The 16,464-nt window shown below is 48.0% G+C and overlaps 6 protein-coding genes across 6 annotated transcripts; 2 read left to right on the top strand and 4 right to left on the bottom strand.

Moving 5' to 3' along the window:
- Positions 1-133: 133 nt before the first annotated feature.
- J7337_009040 (uncharacterized protein) lies at positions 134-3,085 on the bottom strand (the record flags this gene model as incomplete). Its single annotated transcript, XM_044826642.1, has 3 exons — positions 134-214; positions 274-2,719; positions 2,784-3,085. 3 exons carry the CDS (start codon positions 3,083-3,085, stop codon positions 134-136), a joined length of 2,829 nt encoding a protein of 942 aa, XP_044679559.1.
- A 608-nt stretch (positions 3,086-3,693) lies between these two features.
- Positions 3,694-5,017, bottom strand: J7337_009039 (uncharacterized protein; the record flags this gene model as incomplete). The annotated part of the gene is made up of 2 exons (XM_044826641.1): positions 3,694-4,040; positions 4,087-5,017. 2 exons carry the CDS (start codon positions 5,015-5,017, stop codon positions 3,694-3,696), a joined length of 1,278 nt encoding a protein of 425 aa, XP_044679558.1.
- Positions 5,018-8,306: 3,289 nt separating this feature from the next.
- On the top strand, positions 8,307-9,202 carry J7337_009038 (uncharacterized protein; the record flags this gene model as incomplete). Its single annotated transcript, XM_044826640.1, has 3 exons — positions 8,307-8,328; positions 8,387-8,958; positions 9,038-9,202. 3 exons carry the CDS (start codon positions 8,307-8,309, stop codon positions 9,200-9,202), a joined length of 759 nt encoding a protein of 252 aa, XP_044679557.1.
- An 879-nt stretch (positions 9,203-10,081) lies between these two features.
- Positions 10,082-11,068, bottom strand: J7337_009037 (uncharacterized protein; the record flags this gene model as incomplete). The annotated part of the gene is made up of 1 exon (XM_044826639.1): positions 10,082-11,068. One exon carries the CDS (start codon positions 11,066-11,068, stop codon positions 10,082-10,084), a length of 987 nt encoding a protein of 328 aa, XP_044679556.1.
- A 2,356-nt stretch (positions 11,069-13,424) lies between these two features.
- On the top strand, positions 13,425-13,900 carry J7337_009036 (uncharacterized protein; the record flags this gene model as incomplete). The annotated part of the gene is made up of 2 exons (XM_044826638.1): positions 13,425-13,491; positions 13,551-13,900. 2 exons carry the CDS (start codon positions 13,425-13,427, stop codon positions 13,898-13,900), a joined length of 417 nt encoding a protein of 138 aa, XP_044679555.1.
- A 289-nt stretch (positions 13,901-14,189) lies between these two features.
- Positions 14,190-14,981, bottom strand: J7337_009035 (uncharacterized protein; the record flags this gene model as incomplete). The annotated part of the gene is made up of 3 exons (XM_044826637.1): positions 14,190-14,504; positions 14,550-14,640; positions 14,692-14,981. 3 exons carry the CDS (start codon positions 14,979-14,981, stop codon positions 14,190-14,192), a joined length of 696 nt encoding a protein of 231 aa, XP_044679554.1.
- Positions 14,982-16,464: the final 1,483 nt, after the last annotated feature.

The following is a 16,464-nucleotide window of genomic DNA, read 5'->3' as shown; positions in this document are numbered from 1 at the left end:
TAGCCATTGAGTTATTCCGTGGCCATCGCTGCTAACATCCACTATCCCTCTAGGCATAGTGTCTCTGCAGTTACGCGGGACCACAATGAACTCGTGATCCGAGCACCACGCCGTCGCGCAGCCATCATTTCTCTTACCAAAACATTCTGAACACAGGTCGACAGCCGCACATGTCCTGCAGACGTATCGATTGGGATACTTCCACCTGTCCGACCTAGTGCGGCAGCGGGTACATCGGATTGTGCCATCTTGAACTCGCTCGCCACGCCTCACCTCGGTGAGCTGCTCGAAGGCGATCTGAGCTGCCTTGTCCATGTCGGCGTTTCTGCTGTCGTTCAGGAAGAGGAGGATATGCCCTATGGTGTTAAAAATGCCTAGACCCCCGTACAATCTCATATCGTCCATTTTCTCGTCAAGGGCCTTGTCGATCAACAAAAACAATGAGTCCTTCTGGTGCCGAGTCTGTACATCTAGACTAGTGGATCTATATTGCATCTTCGCCTCATGTGGCATCTTATCCCATGCTGGTCCCCAGCGTGCAGCCCAGTCAAGTGGAGTTGATCCGTAAATGTCCCTCGCAGTGGGATCGGCACCGTGCATGATCAATACCTCAATGCTCTCGAGATCCATGCCGCGCATGGCCAGGTTTAATGGCGTTTGCATGCATATACTTATCGCGTTAGGATCGACGATGGCTTCTCTTCTATCTAAGAGGAACCGGCAAATGTCTGCTCGATGATGGGATGCTGCCAGATGCAGCATCGTGAATCCTCCTACAGTCACTTGTCCGAGATCCGCTCCGTGCTCTGCGAGGGCCTTCACCGTCTCCAACTGGATTTCTGCATTATCAATCGCCAGGGCCAATGGTGTACGCGTGCCTCCTGGCTTATATCTCATGTCCGCCTCAGCGCCACGGTCAAGCAACGTCTTGACCGTTTTAGAATCTCCGCCGCAAGTGGCCCAGTGTAACACAGATTGGCCCGCCTCGTTGACTGCGTTCGCATCGGCTCCGTGATCAAGGAGAACACGTAGGTTGGCCGCCTTACCAGACAAAGCCGCCGCATGTAGTGCCGTGTCCCCATCCTGATCCCTCCATGTCGCATCGGCACCGTGATCGAGCAAAATTTGAACGAGGTCTTTGCAGTCTTCCCTGGCAGCATGGTACAGGGGTGAGCATCCATATCTATCTTGCTTCGGGATCACTCCATGATCAATGAGCTTCTGCGCCAGGTCAATATCCGATCTCCAGGCTGCGACGTAGAATAATGTCCGACCCCGCTGATCGCATATGTTGGGGTCGATCTGGCCAGCATCGATCCAGTCCTCGATCATATGCGGGTAATCCTGCATGAAGCAGCTGCAACAGGCCAGAAACCAGTCCAATGGTAAATCTGGCCCTTCCTTGTTGCCATTCATATCATTCATCCTGCACTTCCAGAAGAATGGCGCTATATCACGAGCCATAACCGGAAGCGACTCTATCTCCTCGTTCGTCATAATGTCCTGATCCTCAATCAAATCAACAATCAGCGCCCCCATATCGCCAGTGCCACCGTCTGGCCGCAAGTCATCCCTCGTAAGCAGCGTCTGAACTGCGCTGCTAAACATCTCACTTGCAGCATAGAACAGCAGTGTATGACCTTCCCTATCAGTTGTGTTTACGTCTAGGTCTTTTCGTGTGGCGATGAGGGTATCAAATGCGGTGAAGGACCGGTTCGTTAGTGCAACAAAGAGAGGGCATCCAAGATTGACATCGGCGTCTTGCTTCTCGAGGAGAATTGATAAGGTTGCTGTTTTATTGTACTTGGTGGCCCGAAAAATTGCTGTTAAACCACTGCTGTCGACCGCATTGAGGGAGGCAGAGATATTCCGCTGGGCGAGGAGGAATCGAACAAAGGTGTCATGCCCGAACTGTGAAGCTATCATAAGCGGTGTGTCCCCGAGTGACGTCGGCCTATTGAGGTCGGCCACCAATCGTGCCGTATGTATGGTTGCCCAGGTCGTCAGATCGAATCGCGCGGCCAGATGCAGGCGTGACAAGTCCCCCGGTGTCGAAGGCCACCCGGAATTCAGGTGCAGGTCATATGTTGCCCAAACCTGAAGGTTACAGGTGCAAGTATAGAACCTTTCTACCATAGCGAGAACCTCCTCATCAGCATCGTCAGCGGCATGATCGCCCCAATGAGTTGCGGCATAGTCGAGGAGAGGAAATCGCTCCGGTAGCGCTTTGATAGTTTCGACATCGTCGATATTTACGGAAATGAAGTCATCGAAGGACAGATAAGCAATGCAGGTCAGGGCCAAGTTCGTGTGGCCATTGGGGATGAGCTCAGCTCTATGCCCACAAAAGTACTCTTGCACAGACTGATGTACAAACTGTATAACTTTCTGACTGTTGACAACAACAAGTCCGCAGCAGTAAGAAAGCAGGAACCGTGCAGGAACCAGACTCTCGACGTCGAACGAGCCCTCATGTGGTGTCGTAGCAAGAGCATGACGCAACTCTTCGACATGTAGCGGCCGTTTGGCATGATATATCCACTGAAACACTCGGTAGGCCAACGTGACGCACGACTTGATGGGAATGCTATTGATTCTGTCCATGGTGGCCTTATAACTTCCATCCAGATCGTCCGCCAGACTGTTTACTGCTTCCTTCATCGCGCGATGACTTGGCTGGCTCAGGATATTCTCGATCTGGAACGCCACATAAATGAACCTATCCAATTAGCACCGGATAAGAATGGACTCTATCCTACGAAACTTAGGGAGTTGGTACTTACATGCCATTCGCTTTCTCCACAAGAGTGTTGACAATCTCTTCCCCATATTCGTCGCTAATCATATAATATACCTCCTCGGACTCTTCTCGTCGCTCGTCTATCTTCTCAATCAAGTACGACCTAATATCGGACTCGCTAGCCCTGGCAACGACGCTTAAAGATGTCGAGAACAAATTCCTGACCTCTTCGACATGAGGCCGACTGGTCGCAAATAGTTTGACTTTGGCCGCCATCAAATCCTTGAGGAATTTGAGTATGTGTCTTCGATGCAGCTTGGCGTCACATTCATCAAGAGCATCCATGACCACAACTACACCAGAAGTTGAGGAACAGAGCTGGAAGAAAGTGCTGCTAAGAACCTGGTAGGAAGGACTAGCCCGATAAGGCCTGCGATTGCAGAGGCCGGTTCCATCAATTGTGCAAGTGTAGAGCAGCGTTGGATGAGCCAAGGATGATCGTGAACGAGCAGATATTGACTCTAAAAGCGCAATAAGAACATGCCAACTGCGACTTACCACGAACAGGTTCTGACTACCTTAGGCTCGAGGTCGTTCTATTTATGTTGTCCTACAGTGCGGCTGGGTCGATGGCATGATGGTCTGATCATGCCCTTAGCAGTGCTCCAATGAGAAAATGGTTGACACTTCAGCTACAGACGCTAATGATGCTGGCGTTGAAAATGTCGCTCAGCAGCGCCACCATCCGAGGTCCAGAACGCCCAATGGACACCTGCCAGGAAATGGCTAAGACATGGAACAACTTGACCGTATAAAAAATAAATATTCTCCTTAATATATTTACATAGGCATTAGTGGTAGAATGTCTATACACATGGCAAACAAATTACTGCAAGCAAAGTCTATTCGGCCTTCTATACCACCTACTACCTATATGCTTGACCAGACTTGCTTCACTTGAACAGAGGAAGAGGCTCGAGGATCTGTCCCGACACCTCACCAAAGCCAACCTTCTTATCACCACTTCCATAAGCACCACGAATGATAAGTGTATCACCGTTCTGGATGAACTTGCGCTCCTCGCCATCCTTCAACTGAATGGGTACCTTACCGCCCTTGGTCTGTTCCAACATGCTGCCCTCGGTGCCTGACTCAGTACCGGAGATGGTGCCTGATCCGAGAAGATCACCAGGTCGAAGGTTGCAGCCAGTGATGGTGTGATGAGCAATCATCTGGGGCCACGACCAGAGGAGGTTGCGCGAGGTTGTCTTGCTGAGATGGTTCTTGTTACCAGCAGCAGCTGTACTTGGTTAGTCACTGTATCTTAAGAGAGGCGATGAACTTACTGATAATTTCGACCTCGAGGTCAATGTCCAAGACATTGTTCTCCGTCTTCTCCTTCAAATACGGCAGAATCTCATTATCGTTCTTAATACCAGCTGCCTTGGCCCCCTCAAGAGCATCAGCCAGCACAACCCAGGCACTAATACTCGTCCCCAAGTTCTTAGCCGTGAAAGGACCAAGAGGCACATATTCCCAAGCCTGGATATCCCGCGCACTCCAGTCATTCATAAGCACATAACCGAAGATATGCTCATCAGCTTCGTCAATGGGGACAGGGCTTCCCATCTCGTTCTCACGACAGATAAACATGCCCATCTCGAGCTCAATGTCGAGCCTCTCGCATGGTGCGAGGTCGGGGACTTTGTTACCAGGACGGAGGATTTGGCCCCAGGGTCGGCGGATGGGCGTGCCTGATACGACAACGCTGCTGGCTCTTCCGTGGTAAGCGACGGGGAGATGGGTGTAGTTGGGTTGAAGGGCGTTGTCAGGACCGCGGAAGAGACAGCCGACGTTGAAAGCGTGATTCTTGCCAGCGTAGAAGTCGGTGTAATCTCCAATGGTCAAGGGGAGATGGTTCTTGACATCAGAGCGCTTCAGAAGAGCGGCGTCTTGAAGCTTCTGGTTATCCTTCAACACTGGGTTCTTGGTGTCCTTGGCAAAAACATCTTGAAGATAACTCCTCGTCGCGCGATGAAACGGACGACCAAGCGCCGCAAAAGCATTCAGCGACTGTTGCGAGAACACACCAATATGCTTCTGAATCTCAGAACTACCGGAGAATCCATCACCCTTTGCAAAAGCAGCCAGGTCTAGGACATGATCACCAATAGCAACAGCAGGTCGAGGCGTAGCATTTGACGAGGTAGAGATGATGCCAAAGGGAATATTGGCGATGGAGAAGTGAGACTCGGCGGGAATAGAAAGCCACGACATTTTGAGTGAGATGAGGAGATTTGTTGTGTAGGGTTGTAGATGTCAACGTCAGTCTTATTTTGTATTACAAGGTTGGTGGATGGAGCCGCTGGAAGCCGACTTAGCGGGGCTGGATGCCGGGGCTAACGCGGGGTGCGGAACGGAAATGGTTCCGATTATTCCGTTGCTGGTGCTGTCGGTTACTTCGGCTGAAGAGCGGCCTCGGCGGAGAAATGCGCTATAAGAGCGATAAGATACAATCTTAAGATAAGACGATGGATGAGGATAAGCGCGATAAGATAAGGGCTTCAGATATGGTTGATCTTAAAACACGATGAATCTTAGGATGGATAATCAGTTGCCCCAAAGTATTAAATACCTGGGACTTCATGATCGTTACCAGCATTTACCGTATTTACCCTATAAAAGTAAATTTGTTCTTCATCCGGGTGACTTCCTCGTCTTGAACGGCGTCCTCTTGCCTGCAGCCATTGATATATCACTATCCACGTTCTTGTCTCATGTCACCCACTTCCATGGCATCATTGCACCTGTGACACTTCCAGACTATGGCCTGATGTTCTAGAGCGTTCCGGGTCATTTTCAAACTAACTTTTGTTTTCAACCATGCAGCAAATCGTCAAGTCATAAGGACAACATAGATAGAACATGCATGGTGGCGTCGACAGTTTCAAGCCATCTCCTGCAACTCTCCCCTGTCCATCACGAGGCTACGCTTCACCTTTCTTTTGAACGCGATCAGCTCCTTTAAAGAAAGGAGATTGATCATAGTTAGAGATAACACCAGTTAGCTAGCATTATGTATAGTTAGTTTCCAACAGTCCAGTGCACGTCTCGCAGTAGTGGGTAAAAGTACAGCTTTTCCTCGCCTAGGGCAATTAGACCACCACTAATCACTAAGTTCCCCAACATTCTCCGACGCATCCAATAACCATGGCCACTCCTGATAGATGCGCCTTTTCATGCAAAGGCATAGACATGGGTATTAAAAACTACCAGCCCTGGACGAATTGCCGCTGCATTCCTCATACCATGGGTCGACCACAAGACAGTCAACATGACAGATCTCGTGACTTATCTGCAATCCTTGGCGGCACAGACGTTCCCGAGTGAAAAGCCATGAACTGGTTCTTCTGCGCAAAGGATTGTGCTAACAGGGGGATAATTGAAGATTATAAGATTAATTTATTAATATATAGTAGGTCTTTACTTATAATATTTAAATATTAAAAGAAGGTATATAAATTAGGGATATTAGTAATATTAAGATTATTAATATTAATTAGATTATTACTTATTTAAGTATTAACTGCTATAATAAGATAGTTATGAACGAATGGCTGATCCATATGCCTATGGGGATATATATAAGGATGAAATGCGTGAGGTTTGGGAGTGGGATGGCAATGCTGACTATGTCAGCATTAGGGCAAGGCTGTTGCATAAGATGTGGGGTTGATGCTGATATTGGTAGATGATGGTTGTGAACTTGATGGGTGCTATTCTCGCCAGTCTTTACCTCGCATCATTCTTAAGCAGTATGTATGTCGAGAAAGATTACACAATCTTCAAAACTTGAACACCGTCAAAGGAACAAGGTTTTTGGGACAGCATTCGCAGAATGTTATACAATAGCCTCGGTGCGTTCCACACTGGCTTAGGTCTTTTATCTGCATCCGTCCTCCTCGCCACTCTTGTCATCTGCGGTCGGCAGGAGAGTACCTACGACATTAACGTGTCACGGCTCGCCTGTGCCGTTTTTTCATCGTCTTACGTTCTCACTCTTCCAATTTATCTCGACATTGAGCGGAAGTCCATTTATGGCCCCTTCATGGGGTTTGTTATATGCCTGCTCTTTATGGTAATGACTGGCTTTAGTTCTGCTGCTGAAACTGAAGCTAGATTGCATGGAAGAGTGCCTTTTGAGGCGAATTGCTGGGACTCAAAGGCATCACTCAAAGCCATTAGTGCGATACTCGCCTTTCACTTTATTCCTGCTGTCAATGCGATGCTCGCCGGCTCGATGTACCTTGTTGGGAAGTGCACCAAGAGGCTAGCAGCAAAGATACCCGTGCTAGGCTGGCTATCCTTCCGTGTACCGTGGAGGATTTTGAGTTGTATCATCTTCTCTATCGTTATGTGGACTGCTCTTGGAAGTCTTTTCACACTGAGGGCGGAAATTGCTAGTGTAAACGGTGGAGGAGTGCAGGCATCGGAGGGGCCTTGGGGGTTCGGACAGATTCTAGCTCTTTCGACTTGGGTTCCAGTGATCGAGGGAGCAATTGTTATTCTTTTCAGTGAGTCTTACTTTCATATTTTTAGTTATTTGTTCCTAAGGTCGGAGACTAACGTTAGTTATCAAAGAACGGTTTATATGTAAACCAGCGACGGACAAATAAGCATTATGTCAGTGCTAAGGCACCCGGTAGGGCAGAAGAGGCAGAGGCGTTGGTTACTACGCAAACCTTAAATCAGGAAATGGAGGCTCTTAGGAATATGACTTGAGCGGAAGACTTGATTTATGTATTGTTTCACTGCTGTTTATGTTTTCAAGACTCGAGATGAAACAAGGTCCCTGAATAAGATAAATGTCTAAAGATAAATCTGTCGTCTGTATAGACTGAACCTATGTTGGCAATGCTCACGTTGTTGGCTCATTGTGTGGCTGAGTCGGGGCTGAGATGCTTGTCATATCTAGATGGGTTGTGCCCTATTGGTCTATCGAGGGAATGAGGTCAGGAACAATTGTGGGGATTATCTAGCACTGCCATCATCTATCTACCTTATATAAGGTATATCCACAACTTGATGCAGCAATTATTTTATACTTTTTTCAACTAATAGAGACTATTAAGGATATTCACTGTTAATCATGGCAACAAATGACAACCCAGCTGAATCAACAAAATTCACTACCCTTACTATTATACATCCTTCCTCTCGGCTTTGCACCAGCTGCGTATCTTTTCAGTGGCTATCAACACCGTCTTTGCTTGGACACATATCTCAGTATTTACCGCTTCACAAATCGTTCCGTTCTCTACAAGAGTCAGCAGACCAAGGTTGTCCATTATGCCAATTTGCCTGGTTGTCCCTTGTCAAACACTGTACATCGACCAATGGCATTGAGAGCTCCCTCATGAATGGATCAGTTGAACTTCTAGTTAGGATATACGGGTTCTTCGCACAAATATCATCAAACTTAATTCATGAGGGAAAAACAGTTTCTCGCAGCGAAATAGCAACCCTAAGTCCTATCAAGTCTAGTGAGGTGGAGTTGCTTAGCAACATGAAGAGCCGTCACCTCAAAGGTACATATTACCAGCAAGTCTCCAAGATTAATCCCCCGCTAACATCGGTTCGTTCCAGCCTTCCGTGGAGGAAGTGTCCAAAAAGAACTCGAGGAGCTTATTTCCGACCAGATTCAGCCTTGGATGAACAGCTGTCGTGAACAGCATGCAGACCACGAACGCTGTGGTACGAAATACATATCATCAGTCCTACCAACTCGACTACTTGACGTTGGTGAGACAAATAGCCCTTGGGTCACACTTGTTGAGGTCAAAAATGTCACTAATCTCCGAGACCTGGAGTACCTCATCCTGAGCTATTGCTGGGGCAATGGAAACGAGAATTCCAAAACGATAGAGAGTAATCTCGAGATGCGCTTACGGGGCTTTACTATATCGGAAGTCTCAAGAACTATCCAAGACGCCATTCTGCTGACAAGACTGATGGGCTTCCGATACTTATGGGTAGATGCAATATGCATTATCCAGGGGCCAACTGGTGACTTTCACTCGGAGTCACCTAGAATGGGAGATTACTACTCCAATGCTGCGTGCTGTATCTCTGCATCAGCTACAAAAGATAGTCAGGAGGGCTTTTTGACTGAACGCCCGCTCGCGAGATTTCCTATGAACGATATTGCCATCAAGTTTGTCAGTGGCCATTCTTCCTGGAGAACTTCCACATTCAAAACAGATAATAATAACCATGATATTACTCATTCACCACTAGCGAAACGGGGATGGTGTGTGCAAGAGAGCGCACTTTCAAAGCGGATACTTCACTGGACTCTACAAGGACTTTATCTTGAATGTCAAAGTTCTCTCTTCCCAGAAGGCTCCAAAGTCCCGTTTGAACATCAATCTGATCTTTGGGGGCGGACAGCAAGAGAAATAATGGCGATGCCTGATAAAGACATCCTTTTTTCGGCAGGATGGTATGACCTTGTCTCTATTTTCTCGAGAACAGAACTTACCTACGAAACTGATCGACTGTATGCCATCCACGGACTTGCATCTATACTGATACAACGTCTAAGAGCCGAGTATTTTAATGGACTCTTTCGACCGAGTCTTGCGCATGGTCTTTTATGGTGCCATGTTCCCGCATGGTCTGAATTCTACCAGCGACCAAAGAACGCGCAGCTACCGTCATGGTGCTGGGCCTCTAGCTGTCCCGTTGTTTTTGAGGAGATATGCCACACACCTGTTTATGTCAATGATAATCATCCGGAACGGCCTCTGCAATTCCCTACACATTATCAATCTCTAGATATAGTAGAAAGCCCCGCCACGAGACTACATGTGAGAGCCCCTATTCTTCAGCTTACGATCGGGAGAAACAAAGTTGCATATATGAAGAATGACCGTTCTGGTCAAGTAGAGAACTTCAGTTGTGGCTACACTTTGGACGCAAATCGTCATGTCATGCAGGACATGCCACGAAGTCCTTCTTTGGATGGAGAATGGGGACAAGGCGTTGATGTATTGTGGTTGCCTGTAGGCCGAAGCACAAGAGCTTATTCATATGTGCGGGGGCTATTGGTGCATGAGTTGCCTGATCAAGGTAAAGGGGTTTACTGCCGGTATGGAATCTTAACCTATGAGGGCCAGCGTGGCTCCATGATGACTGAAGAACACTTACAAGACGCTGAGGAGGTAATTTTAATATAAATTCTCAATCTAAGTTTTAAATTAAGAGCAGGGCCTTGGAACGATCTCATCGCTATACCTGGTTGTGATCGGCTTACATGTCAGTAATATGAATCAAGTTTCACTATATAAAGCAACGCTCTAGCAGTCTGACCACAGACAAATAAAAGGTTTCTTGAACACTCTCTGGCTGTTCAGCCTCGCCTGTTGCAAAGTCACTCCTCAAGCACGCCGAGGCTGCGTCGGCAAAAGCATCACCCATACTCATCCTGACTTCAGGAATCATATCAAGTGTTGTCTTCCGCGGACTTTTGTCTTCGTCTTGAATCCCCCGAGCATCTAGAAGCTTGATAATCGGCGACCATAAACCAATCTCGACGAGTATAACACCAAGGCTGTACAGGTCGGCCTTGTATGAGAAAGGCGGTCTGTCAGCTGACTCGCCATTCTCCTGCACTGGAAGGCCTTGATGGTCAGGGTGCCGGTACAGATTTTGATATCTATTGTCCCCAACATTTTGAGTCAGTCTCGTCTCGCGGAACAACCTACTGTAGTCGAAGCCACCAATGTATGCAGCGCCAAGATCGACACTCGATATGTCGCTACTTAGAAACAGGACATTGTCGCTCCGTATACCTTTATGCAGCCACGACCCTAAATGAAGAAACAGCAGGGTTTTGGAAAGCAGCTTGACAAGTTTCAACCGTTCAGTGAGAGACTTGGGCGTAGAGCCGTCCCTGCTCAGCAGCTCCAGAAGCGTATGAACCTGCTGCCCCTCCTCAAGCTTGAAGACCAAACCGTATTGCGCGTCCTCTTCTTCTGCGACGGGCATATCGACCATGGCTATGCACTCTAGAGTCCTGAACTCCTGGGGCTTCTTTTCTGAGTGTAGTAGTAAAGCGAGGTCGTGTATCTGGTTTTGGGAAGCCTCCTTGATTTCAGCAGATAAGCTGCTTGGTACGGTGATCCACTCGATCATCACAGGTGTGTTGTTGATGTTGCGAGACTTGAAATGGGCAAGACTGCGCTTGGTGGAGTGTTCATTTGTGTTGTCTAGTTTCTTCTCGTTTTTGATTCCTCGGTGGCTTCGTAGTAATTCTCGTTGGTGCATGGTGTCGATTCGGTTTGTCATCTCTTTGGCGGCTCCCTTGAAGGTAGCGATACCCTGCACTACTTTGAGAGCTCCATCCTCTTCAGAACCTTGAACCGGTGGCTGTTTTGGATCAACGTCAACTGACTCTATCTGGTCGCCAGGCGGGGGTATAAAGAAATCTTCGAGCTCTCCGACTAATACGGGGAGAGGTCAACGCAGTGACAGGCAGCGAAGGATGTAAGATGATATTTGAGCTCGTGTCATATTAGAGGCACTCGTTTCCTAAGCTAAAAGAATCCCAACTCTACGAATACTCCCTCAAGACACTCAGGCACTTTGTGCAAAGCCCTTGCAGTGATTGTTTCGAACAGTTTTGATGTTCAGGGTGAACTATGATAGCCGGCAGTTGGGAGCAGCTGCGAGTTGCTAGACCATGAGAAATACAGGCCTGTTCAAGCAAAAGTGGGAGTACACAGGAAGAACAGTCACAGTACATAAGTTCGTAGATGTTTCGCTGCTCCCACTGGGAGTGAACAATAACATCCCGCGGCTTCCCATTTCACTGTGCCACTGGCATCTCGTAGACTCTGCAACAGGACATATAAGCTTACGCCACTTGCCATACCAGTCTGAAAAGTCACAATAAACTTCCATACACACAGTTATAGCATCTTACGCAATTCAACCACTCATCACATTCAGATCACCATGCCTCTGAACAGCTCGGCCGCCAGCACGCCTCCCAGCACTGCTTCGCCTAAAGAAACACCAGCAGTTGTTGACACTCCTTACTCCATGAACGGCCCCAAGCAGAATGCTGACAAGGTGTGTCGCTGCGCCTGCGTCTGCCAGGAGATTTGCCGCTCCGACGACTACTACTGCGATCCATGCATTGATGCACGACACAACTACCTCCCTCCCGGTCTTGATAACTCAGGCTAGACTTCAGAGAATAAAAGCCTCAAACTTGAGAAGAGAATGCTGAAAGAAAGAGCATCCTAAGGTTGGGCTAAGTTGTCCCAAGATTGACATCACTGAGAATAGAGGCCCGAAGTTTTCTCACGAAGAAAGTGAAGCTATAGAAAGCTCTACGTACTAGCATCTAGTCAGGCACTAATAAAAAATAACACAATAATGCTCGTTCCTCGTGACATGACTTTCGCTTACCAGTTCAGTGACAAGATCTACTGTCCGACACGCCATTTCCCTTCCATCCACGGGAATATCCTTAATATTTGCCAAGATGGCCTCGGCCCGCAAGGCACCATCAATCCCCTAAAACGTCCAGACTTAATCCCGATTCACAGTAGAATCACTGACGTTTTAATCTTAGCGTCATAGTTGGCATGTTGCCAAGAAAGGCAAGACGTGAAGAAATGCCAGGTCCAAACTTAAACGCAAGCCATTTTATTGCCGAAGACCCGTTTAATGCGGTTATAAACAGTTATGTCGCTCTTAGTCTCATTCTTCTTCTTGTTTTAAAGGCACAATGCTGTTGGCGTATCTGGGCTAAAGGCATTGTTGTCGCGATGAGGAACCCAGAGGCAAAGGATATTCTCGTAAGGTCTGCGTTTCCATGGTAGGGACTGGTGCTGATGCTTACAGCTCTCTCAAATACTCGTCATCATAGCTACGATACTCGTCATCGCACGTCTCAACCTCCGTCTTCGAATACAAAAGCGCAAGTTACTACTCAGCGATATCTTTATGGTAGCGGCGTGGATATCGGGCGTCATTACAGCTGCCTTCTCACCCGCGTTTGCGGTCCTGCATGCGTTCGATCCGAGTGTTCATACAACGCTGGAGGGCTATAATGGAGGATCCACCAATTTAGTGTTGATATTGAAGGTTAGTAGACAATTGGGATGAGTGACGCCGCTGACATTGGTAGTTGCTCTTTGCATCGAGTTTTCCCTTTTACACGACGCTATACCTATGCAAAGCTGCGCTTCTTGCGGTCTATCTACAAGTCTTCCCGGAGTTCATGGTCAAGAGGCGGAGATTCCTTTGGGCGACAATTTGGTTCGTGGGAATCAGTTATGCCATCACCGTCGCGATACTATTTTGCATTTGTTTGCCGATAAGCCGTAGCTGGTAAGCTCATTCAGTATCTTTATGCGCCGAACTGATGAATTCCATAGGGATCTCAACCCCTCGAGGACATGTCCGAAGTGGACGTATGCTGTCACTTTTCACGTTGGCTGGGGCCTGTCGTTCCTGGGAGATTTGCTAGGTTCGTTGATCTCCATTCTGATGAACTGAGGGCTAACAAAGTCCAGTGTTCATTTTGCCGTGGTTGATCGTACCAGCTCTGCACGTCAGAAGAACCTTGAGACTCGGTATATACTTTACATTCCTTCTCGGCACCGTCAACATGGCTGTTAGTCTAGTTCGCTTCGTCATGATCTGGAAAGCTGGAGCCGACTCGAGCATTTCACTCAGTACAATTGGTACAGCCCTCCCAGACTATTAGCTCTAACTAATACTGACTACGTGGTAGTACTTTGGAGCGCTTTGGATGTCAACATAGGTCTCGTCGTCGCTTGTCTCCCGTCACTGCGCCCGTACTTCGGAGCACGAACCAAGTCCCAAGAACATAGTCGAGAGAGCCACAGCTGGGATTCTACCAGGAAACACTCTGCGTTTGGCAACCGAACTATATGCTTTTACTCCAAGAAGCGCGATAGCGAGGCGTGGCCATCGTCGTCCGGCATTCATGCGAGATACTCGTCGATAGACCAGACAGTCGTTGGATCCTGGGATGATACAAAGGGATTCAAGGATACGAATGATGTTGAGTTGAGAGTTCTGCCAGGAGCAAGAACGAGGGACGTAAAGTATGGCAGATAGAGGCATGAATAATGATTATAGAAGATCACTAATGGTTTCACTGAGCTGGAGGATAGTTCACGATATGTAATATTGATCAGATCAAAGTTATGTACTAGAGAATGGCAAGTCAAGACTCCAAAGGAGAAATGTCTCGCGCTGAAAAGTAAAGCCCCATCAATCGATACCAGGCCAAAAGCCTTCTCCATAATTTTCACATCTACCATCTTCGTCGCAGATCCCCGAACCATGCCCTACAGATATCCAGCCCCTCGCGGTTTCAAGGCCGATGAACTTTTGCAGTTACGTCTTACTTAGTCTGGACATAGATAGAAGAAGATCCACTGCTCTGGTATCCCTCGGTAGCCAGGATCTGATAGTAGTGGTTTCCAAGTCTCATACCGGCATTGGCCCAAGCATTGAAGATAGTCTGCATGTTGACAGCGCCGCTGCTGCGCTTGTTGCGGCGGATGGCCCAGTACTGGTTGAAGGTCTGCTGACCGTCGATAGAGGGCTGGTTGTAGCGGGTGGTCTGGTACAGATCATAGGTGTCGCCGTCGTTGTAGACGGTGCCCTTGTGCTGGCCAGCAGAGCCGGGGTTGTAAGTGCCGTAGTTCTCGATGACCTAGATATTATTAGTAAAGGTTGAAGGGTGAGATGGGGGACGTACGTAGTACTCGACGAGAGGGCTGCGGGTCCAGCCGTAGACGCAAAGGTAGCCGTTGCCCTGAGGGCTGAAAGAGCCGCCATAGTTGATAGTTCTACTCATCATCAGAAAACTATCTCAGCTACCAAAAGCGTCATCAACTTACCGGCCAGTACCAGGGTTCCAACCCTTTCCACCAACAAAGTTACCAGTGTTGCGCCAATCAACCTGGTAGTGACTTCCCTCACCCATACGGTAGTTGGCATAACCACCGCCATCAGACCACCAAGAGTAGAAGTATCCGTTGTGGTAACCCTCAGAGTTACCGGTGACCTGACGGGCCTCAAGTACAGAGGTGGAGTTTCCGTCATCTTGCTCGTCGAGGAAGTCAAAGGGACGAGCGAGAGCTCCGGTGAGTGCCGAGGCGGCGAGGAGGAGAGACTTGAAGGAGACCATGATGTTGTCTTGAGGTTGGTTGGATAGTTGGAGTATAGATGAAGAACCCTGATGAGCTGGATATTAAATTTAGTGGCGAGCTGATGGTCCTTTATATATCGTTGAGCACGGCTTCATCACAAGTCGATGCCAAGCTTCTTAGTCCTTGATACCAATATCATCAGGCTCTTTGACCCTCTAGCTTGGTGCCCTACCTCGGAACCTGGCTCTCCGTTCCCAGCAAAAGCAACTCTTTGCAATTCATGTTGGAAATCTCAGCCTCTTCTTCTCCACTCGCATGAAGGCCAAGACGGTAAACACTGGAGCCAAGACGGTAAGAACTCTCCTGGCCAATGACAGCCTCAGAACCCCTTACGTCCAAGAATGAGTCTCTGATGCGATTGGTGAGAAACTCCCAAAGTGATGTTTCCTCCGCGCTTTCGATCGGTGGCGTCCATTCCGGCTAAAGTCAGATACTCCAATTCCTCTTGTCCGTGGCTTGAGATCGTGACTCGGGATGTCAGCGGCTTGTTGCGGGGAGCGGGGATCATGGGGTATGGGGAGTGCACGTGGCAGAGATATCATATTAGGCTGCTATGCCGAAGGATAAACATGCGTGCCAAGATTGCTTTGAGGAGCGAGTAAGAAAAGCAGGATGACTTTGTGTTGTAATGGAACCACTTCGAAGAGCATGCTTTCCCTGATGTGTTTCCAGGATGTCAATACTGAAAGCCGAATCTATTGCCGGGATGCCCAGAACATGGTTTGATGGAGTGATTGTGCTTGGCATGGCCTGCTACCTCTTCGACGGGTAAAGGAAGCTTTGAGGCCCTTTATCTTCGTTACAATCACATCAATTGAACTTGTAATGCTACTGAATTGAAGAGCTGATCTTGTTCTCTACTGCTTCGCCTCAGCAATACTCTCATATTGGCGTCGGTTATAGCTCGCTAATCATGCTGATCTCCAAATCGAAGTAGTATCATCTAATGAAACACGGCGTCAACAAACGTCAACAAAGGTTAAATTTTAAACTCACGACGCTTCATCCCGTCGGGTCAATCCGGCTCAGCATGCTTGACCCGAAGTAAGCTGGGCTGTTCGGATCATCTGCACGATCCATGCATGCCGCATTCTGGCTAAAGTCCACGACGCACTTTAACCTCGGGTTGTCTCCATGATTGGTAAAAGATCGACATTTGTCTTATTCTGAGCAATATATTCCCTGTTAAGGTTGTTCATCTTCATGTTGGGCCTTTTAGGCTAAAGTGGCTAAGTTGGCAGTAGGATATAAGTGCCGTAGTATAGGGATAACGTGTTTCATATGTAGTGCTTAGATTAGCGAGGGTAATTCTCCACTTTCTGGAAGGCGGTCTATGGTAATGGTTAATGGGAAAACGACTTGATGTCATGCGTTTAAATGAGATTGTTGCTGATGAATCAATGTACGAGAACGAATAAGGCTGAATAGACGATTAACTTGACTGAATGGATCACGACGTCA

This window comes from Fusarium musae, chromosome 6 (genome assembly GCF_019915245.1).
Source record: "Fusarium musae strain F31 chromosome 6, whole genome shotgun sequence".
Taxonomy (NCBI): domain Eukaryota; kingdom Fungi; phylum Ascomycota; class Sordariomycetes; order Hypocreales; family Nectriaceae; genus Fusarium; species Fusarium musae.
The sequence above is the reverse complement of the archived record's forward strand: the minus strand, read 5'-3'. Positions and strand labels throughout refer to the sequence as shown.